The following is a 13,249-nucleotide window of genomic DNA, read 5'->3' as shown; positions in this document are numbered from 1 at the left end:
AGGGCGCAAACCCACATGTCATGGTCAATGTAAAAATGCAGAGCTCTATGCAATTTTATTAATAAACTTTAATGTTAATATTTATTTATACTACATTGAAACCACACTGCAGATCGTTCTAAATTGTATTAGTTTTTTTATCTTATATGTAACCATACTCACTACATTTCATTTAGGTTTGTTTTCAATTTATATTGTGGTAACTATCCAAATGCTAATGAGAAATATCGTCCATAAAAGTTACTCATCTGTTCAGAAGTAAAAACGCTGAATTTGATGACGTTAACACAAGTGGCAATTCATCCGCCGGATACTCAAGCAATAGTTTAAATCCATTCTATAGATATCATCGACCACACCAAAAGTAATAAACAATACGAAAGAAAGTGGTTAAAAATCACTATTTCTATGAACACTACATTTTCAAGAGTATATTTGACTGAACAATCTATGGTGACACAATGTTTAATGGTTGTTTTTACGATAGATACTTCATTACTTTTTTATTTTTTACGCTTCAACCAAAAGTCTCATGATGCGTCACATATGTTAGTTCTTCAATAGGCGGACCGGGGTCAGGTAATGGAACACAATGTGCGAAGATTGTCGAGAAATACGACTTCTGTCATCTTTTATACGGGCATTTGCTCAGAGCAGAAGTCGAATCCGGGTCAGAGAATGGCGATAAATTAAAAGACCTTGATGGCAAATGGAGGACATTTTCCTTGGTAAGGCTCAGGCCCAGCAATATTAGTCGCTTGTTTACTTTCTGTTGGGGTTTGACCTTGCGCCTTTAAACACTTTAAACAGAGTCATCGTAAATTGGTTGGCTACAGTCCTTTATGTATTGATTTGAAATACTATTGCTTGCTGATAAATTCTAGGTGAGATAAAAATGCCCTACCGTTATTGACCCTCATGACATATTTATCATAATTTGTGTAACGGCCCGTTATCGAATGCCGTTAAGAAGAGCGACTGAAGACCACAATGTAGTTTGATCGTTTATTATGTACTACAATAGTCTACGTCGAACTGAAAGAAATGATTATATAAATACTTAAAAAAACTTTAAATAAAATAACTTTTATTATGATTATAAGAAATTACAAAAGTACTCTTAAAAAGCGCTCTAAGAATTCTTTAAAGATGGATTTGTCATATCAAAATATCTTTATAAATAAGTTCTCGTACAACGTTTATGACAGCAGATAACAAGCCGAGCTTTCATTATCCTCGATAATAATTGATTTCCACCTTGAAAGTAGAATCCAGCTTACAAAATATGTATTTTCTTCATTAGTGACAGTATTACCACTCAAATCTTGACGTCCTGAATATCACCGGCATGGAAATGAAGAACCGCCCTATCCAAAGCCCTAATCGATGTTAGGGTTGCCATCTCCTGCTTTCTTCCCACTAAAAAACGATACAACCCAAACTTCAGCAAAGGAAGGGTATCGTAGTCAACCCTGTACACAACCCCATCATATGGTGGTATATTCTCCTTGCACTAACTTATTCTAAGATTGAATGTAAACTCATTCAAAACATTGCAGGCCGCCATATTGTTATGTTTACGATATTAACGTTGCCACCCCTTGGCACGTTGTGCACATGCGTGCATATTTGACTGAAAAATACTATTGCCGCAGTCTTTTTATAATAATTTATATAGTGATGACGTCATAAAAAATGCCGTCATTTAAACAACGTAGCTCGTTCAAAGTTGACGGGCCTGATATGACTTTTTGAGGGATGATATAAAGGGAGTTTTATTACGTGCGAAAACTTATTTATTTCTTTACGGGCAAAAAACGCTCATACATTTAGTATGTATGTGATTATAAGAAATAAGGTTGTTTGATATGTCTCGTTTTTGCTTTTTGGTTAAGCCATTATAATATTTATGTTATAATGATGTTGACATTGCCCTCAAGAGGTTTAATTTGATAAGTATTGTGACACATATTGCGAGCATCGAGCACATAAATTGCTATTACATTCGATTTGTGAAACACGCTTGAATCTGTCGTACTATTCAAAAATTTAAGAATAAAACGCGCTGCTGTTTCCGATCTTAACTTAAGCTCGGATGCTCAAATGGGTAACTATTTCTGTGATCCGCTTTACTCTATCGTGTGTTGATTGAATTGTCGGTTGTTGACTTCTTGAACAATGGTGACATATATGTAGCCAAAGGTCATTGGTTCGCCAAAATGGTACAAGCGTGAAATCTTAGGTAAACATACAACTTTCTGAATTGTGTATTGCGTTCTATGTTCTAAAATAGATATTTCTTAACTTAATTTGATGGTTATAGATCATATAATTAAATATTTGATAAAGCAGTTTATTAATAATACATGATATGTTATTTGAGGATTAATTACATTTGGAACATGTGTATCCATCCTATTATTGGTAAGTATATATACTATTAAATTAACAAACATTCAGCAAATGGGTTAGACTATTAGAAACGTACTATTCTTTGACAACTAGATAGAAAAACAAACAAACAAACGAACATACGAGTGATTACTATAAAACTCATTGTCACAATATTTCACGAATACAAACTATCAGTGTAATTGACAAGTTACATTTGTCATTATTAGAACAGATTAATATTCTCGATTATGAAATCAAAGCATAATAACGTAAATCAATATATCAATACGCGCACACCTTTAACATACTTTCAACCGTAGGGCATGTGATCTTAGATATTTACTAATAACATATACATTTATAATCAAATAGCACACTATACATCAGTTCTCAAACATCTTGGAACTTATAAAAATATCCAATCAGCACACATTTTATTAAAGATGTATTATAATGAATAAATCTATGTTTCACAAATATTCACACTATTAGTCTGTAGGTTTCTTTGGATGTAATAGTTCCGCTGTACCGGGTCATTGTTGATTGGTATCATCATTAGCATGTGTATTCTTCCTGAAATCGACATTGTAATGCAACAATACTGAGTACATTTAGGTGAGTCAATAAGATGAGATACAGATACACTTATATGGAAACTAGCTATTACATATTAAAGTAATACACGCTGAAAGGGGTATATGACATGTAATTAATAATGGCATGAAGAAATAACAAGAAATGAAAAATGACAGTTCCGGTGCTCAACACCACAGCCCAGATCGAATATGATCTTGCCAATATATATCGCAGATTCATAGTTCAGGCATAATTGCCATCACTTACATTATGGAATAAGCTAGACAAAGAAGGGAAACTAAACAGAAAGTGCATAATTACGAACATGCATCGAAACTCAATATCAATGTGAATGCTCATGCACTGTTCTCTAAAATAGTTACATACACAACTGCATACTGAATGTTGTCCGGGCAAAGCTTCTCCAAAGAGAACACGTGTACGCGATAACATGTTTACATACATACCAACGAGAAACATGGATTCGACATGAACATATGTGGTCATATTAAATGTGTTGTCATTTCTAAGTCAAAATATTTCCCGAGACTAATCTTTGGTAACTGCTTTTCAAATATGTAATACCAATATTTAAAAAAAGGTCATAGATAATGAGTTTTAATCTTCGTTGCATGCATTTTATGCTGATAGAACCGACACGTTTTAGAACTATTCGATTTTCCGCCAAATATTTTGCCTAAACACTGAATCATAACAAAGTTAATAATGAATAATGCAGCCATACCATTGATTTATTTCATATTTTGGACATACATGTAAAACAAAAAAACGCCGCAATGCGACGAAACCAGGTTTTTAATGACTTACAGAAGAACTTCAGCCTGTGTCTGTTTTTCTTTTTTTAGCAAAAGTGACATTGACTATAACGCAAACCCATGAAAGGTATTCATTAACTCTTTAAACCAAGTTTGGTCAAGATATGTGAACCCTGACTAAAGTTATTCAGTTTCAACCGTTTTTATATTTTTGGTAACAGTGACCTTGACCTTGACACTAGGGACTCCCAATGCAATCCCATGAAATGTATTCATAAATTCTTCCTATAGACAAAGTTAAGTCAAGATATGTCAACCCTTACCCTGAAATTATTCAGTTTCATAGGTTAGTTTAAACATATTTATTATGCATAAAAATAACAATACAGCATTTGTTACAAACATATAAAATAAAGGATTGGAACGGTAGAATTAACTAATAAAGTTCCTTTCCTTGAATGGTTATTTGCAATAGTATTAAATACAAGTTTTACTAAATAAAGGATTAATATGATAGCTCTCAGAGTAGTTAGATGATTTTAGATAGAACGGTGGTAAAATTTCAAATTTAAAGGAAATTAATATCAGATAATGAAAAAAAATGCAAAAGAAGATAATGATAAGCTATGTTGAGATAGGAGAAGGAAAGAAGGAAGGCAGAGTAAAAGTCATAGGATGGATTTAAACTGGAGACGATTAATCAAATATTTTTGTTAAATGAATATATTGGTGGACTGCATCAAACAGTTTGAAATTCTGTTCTTCAGTCAGAGTGTCAGCACCATACAATAGTGAACGAAGAGTTACTTCAGTCAGTGCTTCCACTGAGTCGATCAGAGAAAGTCTATGATCGGAGTAGAGTGGACATAAAAGAAGAAAATGATATGTTGTTTCTTGGCGTCCGCAAATATAGAGTGGAGAAGATACGATGTTTTTCGAATAAAGGTGATGGTTTAATGAGCTGCATTCCGTTCGTAAACGAGTATGTAGGACTTGAAGCTTACGCTTCCCATAATAGAATAACTTGCTAGATTTAGAAGTAACTGACTTGAGATACTCTTTGAAACCAGACACGGTATCTAAATAAGTTGCCTCAGCTGGAAGACTATTCCAGGAAGAGATAGCCGAAGGAAGGAAATAGTTCATATACAATGATATGCGAGTTCTAGGAATGGAGATTTTAGATGAATTTCTGAGAGATCTTGTTGATACTTGCCCTACTGTTGGGGGGACCAAGTTTGAAAGATAAACCCATTTTTCATTTTAAAGAAAAGGAGAAGTTTGTGCTTTTCGCGCCTAGTTTGTAAACTTTCCCAGCCAGTTTCAACTTCGAGAAGACGTAAGGAAACCAAACGTGTACAACCAGTTACAATTCTGGCACACTCGGTCTGGATTTTATTAAATTCATTCTTTTCATGTTGGGTGAAATTACTCCAAATAACGTCTGCATATTCAAAGATTGGTCTGACAAAAGATAAATAAATAACTTCTAAAGATCGCCTGTCTAATTGAAATCTTAGCCGTTTCATCACGTTGATCCGAGCCCAAGCTTTATCTTTAATATAATCAATATGAACATGCCAACTACAATCTTCAGATATTTGTATTCCGAGATGTTTATGGGATTCAATAGAGGGTATCACTGTATCAAACATTTGCAAAGGAGGATAAAGGGGCTTTAATCTTTTTTGGGTTAGCACCATAGATTCGGATTTAGATGGATTAAATTTCACAAGCCACTTGTCAGCCCAATGAGACAATTTGTTGATATCGGACTGTAGTTGCTCAGCTGCAACTTGGGGTGTTTCGACTATGACAAATAGACTAGTATCATCAGCAAATAAATTGATGTTAGAATTGACATCATTTACTATATCATTAATGTATATAAGAAACAAAAGGGGGCCTAAAATAGAGCCTTGGTGTACACCAGCCTTAATCTCAGAAAATGATGATGAGGCTCCTGGAATAACCACTCTTTGTCGACGATATTCCAAGTAATTTGAAAACCAAGAAAGAAGTGAACCACATATGCCTGCATGTTCGAGTTTGTACAAAAGGCCACGGTGCCAAACCTTGTCAAAGGCTTTACTTATATCAAAGAAAACAACTCTTATTTCAATACCTTCGTCAAGGGCATGGCAGAACTTATTATAGATATATGTTAGTTGATTAACGGTAGAGTCACCGGGCATGAAACCGGATTGAAAACATGTAAAGAAGTGAGTATCACGGCGAAATTTAAAGACATGTTTAAATATAATCCGTTTAAAGACCTTTTCCATAGTATTTAGGAGTGATATTGGACGATAGTTTGATGGGTCTGAAGGATCACCCTTTTTGAAAATTGCACAAACATTTGAACACTTCCAACTTGACGGCATAATAGAAGTATTTAATGAATCATTAAACAGATCACACAAAGGCTGACTGAGTTGAGCAGAGGCTTCGAGAAGAATGCGATTGCTTACTCCGTCAGGACCAGATGCTTTACCCACAACCAGGCAACTTATCGCATCTTTTACTTCAGATGGCGTAATGTGGATGTTATTAAGAATATCATGAGTAGGATTTGAATCAAGCAGAGGCAAAGTTTGACTGGAGACGTCAATGTATGTTTGACGAACAAAAAAATCGTTCAGAATATCGGCCTTATCTTGTTCGTCTGTCTTTAGTTCTCCATCAGCTGGGTTAAGGAGTGGAGGAATGCTTTGGATGTTTCCGGACTAATGAAGGATTTAAAGGTTTTCCACCAATCTTTCGAACTAATTTCGCTGGATTTGAGTTTGCAAGCAAGATTATCAAAATACAAGGATTTGGGCCGACGAATCAGAGCAACAACTTCATTTCTAAGACCACGGAACTTTAACCAGTGTACTGGATTATTACTGGACCTAGCCTTTCTGAACGCCCTTTCGATTTTTTAATTTAATATCAGCATTCATCCATGGGGGATCTTTATGATTAACATTAACAACCTTGCTTGGAATACAACAGCTAGCAATATCAGTGATGGTTTTTGTAAGATTTGAAGTAAAGTCATTAACATTATTACACTTCACAGCTAACCAATCAACATCCGATAGTTTCTGTCGTAATGATTCATAATCACCATTGTCGTATTTCCATATAAGACGTCGAATTATTTTTTTAACTGGTTTATGATATCTGAATATTCCAAATATAGGACAATGAAAACGAATGTTATGGTCAATTAATGGATCACTGACACCACTATGAACTAGAGAGTTTTGATTGGATACAAATAAAAGGTCGATAATCGACGATGAATGTTCGGTAAAATGCGTTGGCTCCAAAATGACTTGCTGAAGTCCAAATTGTTGAGACAATGATTGTATTTTACGACCAGAAACATCATGAAGTGTGTTGAGATTGAAGTCTCCAGTTATAATAATATCATCGATCCCGCTTTCTCTCGCAAGCCCAATTGAATCCTCAATGAGTTTATCATAGTTGTTATTAGAATTTGGAGGGCGACAGAAAACGCCAACAAGTGAACGTTTTGTTCTACTGATCTTGACTTCTAACCAGAGACATTCAACATCAAATAACTCAAGATCATTTCTTCGGACAAATCTAATACCATCTTTAATATAAGCGACAACACCACCGTACGGACCTCAATGCCGATCTCTACGAACTGGTCTAGAAAAACCATTTATGATGATGTCATCATCAGAGATGACGTCAGAAAGCCAAGTTTCAGAACATGTAAGTATATCGAAAGAGCAAAGTTCACTGGACAGTAAGTCCAATTTCGGTACTAGACTTTGAACATTGTAATGCAAGACAGAAAAATAGCTAGGACTTCTTAAAAACTTCGATAGGTTACAAGAGTTGTCCCCGACCGAACTGTCAAAAGAAGTGGTGTTTATTGAGCTTTGGCCAGGATTCGGGTGAATGTCACCGGATAATAGTAAAAGATATCCTAACCAACTAAGTGCAACAAACAGAAGTATGCTACAGGTACACTGATATGTAAATCTTGCGTTTTTACAATATGTTTCGCCTACAATATACGTCGAAGTTCCAAAAGAGATGAGGAGATGGGCATTATAGGAACTATGCAAGTTTGATTTCAATGAAAGTATACTACAGTTGTTATTGAGTATTGGTAATGCGAAGAACAGCATTAATAACAAAGGGAATCAAGCAGAAATACAGAAATGAGGCATGACAACCTCTATTTGGTCAACACTTAATCTCGTGAAATCGTGAGTTAAAAAATACGAAACAGTATTCAGTTGACCTGCTTAACTAAGAAACTTTGCGAATCGATAAATTGACAAAAAAGAAATGGATTGACTCAGTCCACCCTATGAAACTAAAATGCGAGAATGAAATAGAAGTGAGGAAAAAAGAGCATAATAATCGAAGTGAGACAAAGGAACACATGACAATGAAATGGAGAATTAACGCTCTAAAATAGAAAGCTATCAAGGTATGAAGTATAGCATGATGCGAAAAGGTTGATATTGGTGGACACATTCTACAAAAGGGTAGGTGAGATATTTAATTTAAGGGGTGTTTTTAATTATCGAAAGCTCTGGTATATCATATAATAGAAATTGTATACATTACCATAAAAAGAGCTTAATATAGGAGCATAGACCTACGATCATTACTAGTTGATAAATACTCGCTTTAAGTAAGACTGAATGTGAGTATAAGTCTAATATGTAAAAACATCAGGAACGTTAAAATCTTGATGGTGTATGGTAAATCTAAACCAACGTAGAACAATATACAAAGATACAAACATTATGTTAGTGATTTTACAAAGCTCAAACATATGTTAATAGAGTAAAACTACATGTATAAAATGGCTTTACAAAATACAATGCCATATCAACTACATGATAATAGTTAGGTAACATTCGTGTCATTATCCTATTTCTTAGGTCAGAGTAATGAAACTGAATATAATGCATATTCGCCCATACGAAAGAGCGCACCGCGCTTGAAAGGCATGTGAATTGGCCACATTGCCGATCTGAAACCTTATGACATTATTAGATAGTTTCATAATAATGCAGGCTTTACCTTAATCTAATGTAAATTTAGAATTAAACGACAAATTGAAGTATCGTTGTTATCAATATATGACAATATTTAAGTAAGCATTGTACGTCATACATACTTAACAACTTTGGAAATACATTTGTGAAAATTGCGAATAAATTAAAACGAAAATAGGGTTTATACAACGTAGCTAGAATAATCAATACGGCGTAACAATGTCATAAAAACAGGTAAAGGTGACCGATTCGATAGACCAGTATAAACATGACTGGATTACCAGTGCACACTACACTGCCGAACAAAAGTTAGCCACGGATTCCCTCTTCTTGTTTGAGAGATGTGAAGTCCTTTTCAGACTCAATTCGATAGTAGCGGTTGGCGTGGCTTTTGATGATTATGGTGCCGTCTGAGGTCCAAGTGTTGTTGATCAGCTTTCTTTGCGCTAGCACTCTAGACTGGTAGTAAAGTTGACTTCTAGATTTGGTGAGGTCCTCATTCAGAAAGACACCCTTATAACCAGTGTTTTTGAGTTTCGATTTGCATGAGTACATCTTGTTGCGGGCCCTGTAGCTGACGAATTTAATGATGATATCGCGCGGTTTAGTGCGCACATATTTAGCCCCACTATTTTCAGCGACCGTGATGCCAGAGACAATATCGCTAAAAGATGCTTCCTTAGGGGGAGGCTTTCCAAGCCTGTGACAGCGGTCAACTTCGTCTAAGGACAGGCCAGAGCCAATAGCACTAGCGAGTTCCATTACTAGTTTGTCGGTACTTTCACCGTCCGCCTCAGTGACCCCAGATAATCGCAGACAGTTTCGTCGGCTGTATTGCTCTAGGCGGTCCTGCCTTGAATCAGCATTTCGAAGCTTGGTTTCTAGTTCACAGACCCTAGATTTAAGCGATGCATTTTCATTTCCTAGTGCACTCACTTTAGCATTGATGCCTTGTAGTACACCATCTACAATGGTTTTTACCATAACGGGCAATTGCTCCTGAAAGGAATTTTGGATAAGAGCACTAATTTGAGAAAAGTCCTCACTTCTGAAGTTACTGGTGGCACCGGAGTCCGACATATCTGTATGTTCGCGCGGCGAATCTAGGTCGACGGAGCGTTCACGGACCCGTTTTGAATCGTTAGGGTCAAAAGGTGATGTAAGGTCTCGCTTGCCAGTACTAGGTTTCGAAGGAGTTTGCAATGGGTTTGTTTTACTGTCGGTACTCATTGCTGTACTATTTTTTTTCTGTGAGTATACTAGTTCTAAATTTGAGCGTGGGTGGCTTACTGTCCACAATGACCGTATAATGAAACTAGTGAACCATGACACAGGTAAACGCAGGTAAACAGCACAGGTGAATGCGAGTTATTGAAACGAAATCAATAATAAAGTTTAGTATAAAGAGTATAACATTGTTTCTACAATTCACCTTTTTTTATTGTAATTCCATTCGTAAATACATATTTGAACAATTTAACACTTTTCTCACTTTAATTTACATGTTTAATCAACTTTTGTCCACACAAAAATATATCCCTACTTCGCCATGAAACCGGAAATCGAAAGTTTCATAGGTTAGTTTGACGCCGCCCGGCCGCCCGCCCGAAAAACGACGTCATTCTAATAACCAGGTTAACAAAACATTGATAAGATGAAGACGACATTTTGAAGAAAACGGAGGTTCTCTGACAGTGTTTAACTGCAACGACCCTAGCACGAACATAAGTATTGTTTTTTTTAATAATCCGTAAGACATATGCAACGATCCCAAAGCTCTTAACTTTAGCTATAGTAGAACGTTAGTAAGTTCTCAAAGTGGAATATCTCGTAAGTACAGTGTGCATTCACATTGCAGCAGTTTCGGTTGGAGAGACACTGTGAAATTACTTTCATTTTGTAAGACCGTTACACGAGTCGTGTACGTATCAAGCTCCCTTGATGAGAAGAGAACGTTCGGAAAATTGCTGGATTTAAGGTACATGCTAATTCAAGAATTGAATTATATAATATGTTATTGCCTTATAGTTTCGTTTAAATCTTGTTACTTCAAAATCATTGATATCTAAATATTAAATTCATAATGGAGTTATGTGATTTTGATTATCAGTATAGGATATATGTATATGTTATTGTATAACGAAGGGAAGCAACCGCTGTTTAGAGCTTGGTGTCAACAATGAAAACGAGTGGTTCAGTTTCTTAACACAAACCAGAAATTACTGTACAGCGAAGGGAAGTCACTGCTGTTTGGAGCTGGGTTTCAACAAAGAAAACAAGTGATGCCACAGTGTGGTTATCTTTTTTTTGAAATATGAATATGAAATTGGACACTTAATGGTGACATCGTCAGAATTTAATTATCCATGTCTGCAGCTAAATCTAAATTAGCAGCTCAGGCTATTTTTTCAATCAAAAACTACCAGTTGTTATTTGGTATGTTTAATCATAATGAATTTTTTTAAACTTAATCTGATTGCATCGAAAAATGTTACCCATAGTAGAACCTCTGTTCTTTGTGTTCATAAACTCATGTATGCTATCGATAAAACTTAACTTTGATATCCAAGTGACAAAACTCTTATTAAGTTACATATATGTATTTTGTTGGATTTGATTTGCATTGTAGCATGTATTATGGACTGGAGGCCTTTAATTGAATAATATTTCGTTCGTTCGGTCTTGATACAAACCTCAAGTTCGTCATAACAAGATCTAGGACGAGCGTCATCTGAAAGTCAAACATATTCAGAAAGTGATGGGTACCGTTAATCAAATAAGAGTTCATCCATAAATTCCTACGAATTTTACCAATATGCAATATATTTTAGTGTTTAATTGTCAGATATGAAATCTATGGATGTGTTCCTGTCGTTTATTTTACACGGCTTTCGTTTTAATTGAGCAACAGCGACGCCAGATAACTAAACAAGGAAAGATAAAACATACGAGATACAATCCTATACGCTACATGACTTAGTTATTTCTACCTGGCCAATGTTGGTTCCTTCCTGATGTACTGTGGGTGTGTCTGTCTGAAGACCTTCCCGGCAACTTAAAAAGTTCTCTATGGTGTCTTGTTTTTACCGAAGGAAAAGTGTACCGCGACTTCTTTTTTGCTTTATATCTATCGACACTGAAAAATAAATTAAATGTCAGCACACGGATGATTTGTTTAACAAAAAACTACTCCTCGATAGTCATAGCTCTGTTTCAGACATTGACTACTCATTTAATCCTATTAACATATACCTATTTCTTTGTTTTCCCTATATTTAACTTTTTCTAACATATGACAATGCTTAGATATATCTTACTTTCTTTTTATTTCTGTCGAACTTAAATATAGTTACACACGAACAGTTACGATTGTCTTCGGTCAAACAGATTAACAGCAGCGATTGTCATCCTCCGAATTGTTTTCACCGTTTATATATTTCCGATGTGCAAGGACTTTTAAATGTACCTTAAATAATCAATTATTGTACACTTAATATGTGCATTCCGACAGATCGAATGTCTTGCAGAATATCATGAACTCGACGTACAATAATCCGAAAGTAGTCAACAAAAAGTAAAACATTAATCTAGGTATACCGCAAATTATTTTTAATACCTTTATTCATAACCGCATGTTATTGCTGTTAAAGGCATTACCTGAAAATCCTTCCCGTTTTTTGTTTTCTCATTTTCGTAAAGTAAATGATCGTCATTGATCCGAACAATATCACTGATGACAGTCCGACAACAAGCCCTATGATTAAATGCAGGTCTGCTGAAGTGGATTCCCGAGGAACGTTTCTGAAAGGAAACTATATATTATGTATACATAGTGTCTTTTAATGTTGTTTAAATTAAACCTTGTTCAATGAGCGTAGTAGTTAGCACACTTGCTTCTCAACAATGCGACTGGCAATTGGGCTTTCTCCAGGGTCTTTGGTTTCTCCACACCACAAGACCAAACTCTCGCGCAACTACATGTCAAAAAGAGTGATTAAGAGTAACATAATATTTCGTTTTTTCATAATCGTTATAAAGGTTACTTTTTAAAGTGAAACAATAGTTAGATGGTTTAGACACCTTAACAACAAAATACAAGAATCTTTATTTAAAGTCGGGTATATGATATTAAGAATTATTAGCCCAATGAACTATTTTCCGACATGAATAACGAATGTACATAACATAACAATATTTATATGAAAAACTACAGAAACAAGTAACCTCAAAACACATAACAAAGTAACATCACAAACAATAACATGTGTTGTGCAAGGAGTAAATGTGTGAAAATTGAATATATAATGACTGTATGTTAATGTACGTATTAGCATCCGGATATCAAGCTTGAAATAAACGAAGTAGGTTCTTAAAACAAAATACGCGTGTTTTATTGTATGAGAAAACAGACCAGACATTACACAACAAATATATTAAATGTCTGAATAAACCACCGAAAGAACA

General features: G+C 35.1%; 1 protein-coding gene across 5 annotated transcripts in view; it reads right to left on the bottom strand.

Moving 5' to 3' along the window:
• Positions 1 to 2,337: 2,337 nt before the first annotated feature.
• LOC128223683 (fibropellin-1-like) overlaps positions 2,338 to 13,249 on the bottom strand; it is a 34,489-nt gene continuing 23,577 nt past the window's right edge. For all 5 annotated transcript variants that reach the window (XM_052932984.1, XM_052932988.1, XM_052932985.1 and 2 more), the window contains 4 exons: positions 12,443 to 12,586; positions 11,776 to 11,921; positions 11,479 to 11,516; positions 2,338 to 2,967 (listed from right to left, as the gene is read on the bottom strand). In XM_052932984.1, coding sequence (XP_052788944.1) covers positions 2,950 to 2,967; positions 11,479 to 11,516; positions 11,776 to 11,921; positions 12,443 to 12,586 — 346 coding nt within the window. In that variant the 3' untranslated portion in view covers positions 2,338 to 2,949. The remainder of the gene's footprint in view (positions 2,968 to 11,478; positions 11,517 to 11,775; positions 11,922 to 12,442; positions 12,587 to 13,249) is intronic.

Source organism: Mya arenaria, chromosome 17 (genome assembly GCF_026914265.1).
Source record: "Mya arenaria isolate MELC-2E11 chromosome 17, ASM2691426v1".
Lineage (NCBI taxonomy): Eukaryota > Metazoa > Mollusca > Bivalvia > Myida > Myidae > Mya > Mya arenaria.
This window is presented reverse-complemented; position numbering and strand designations above follow the sequence as displayed.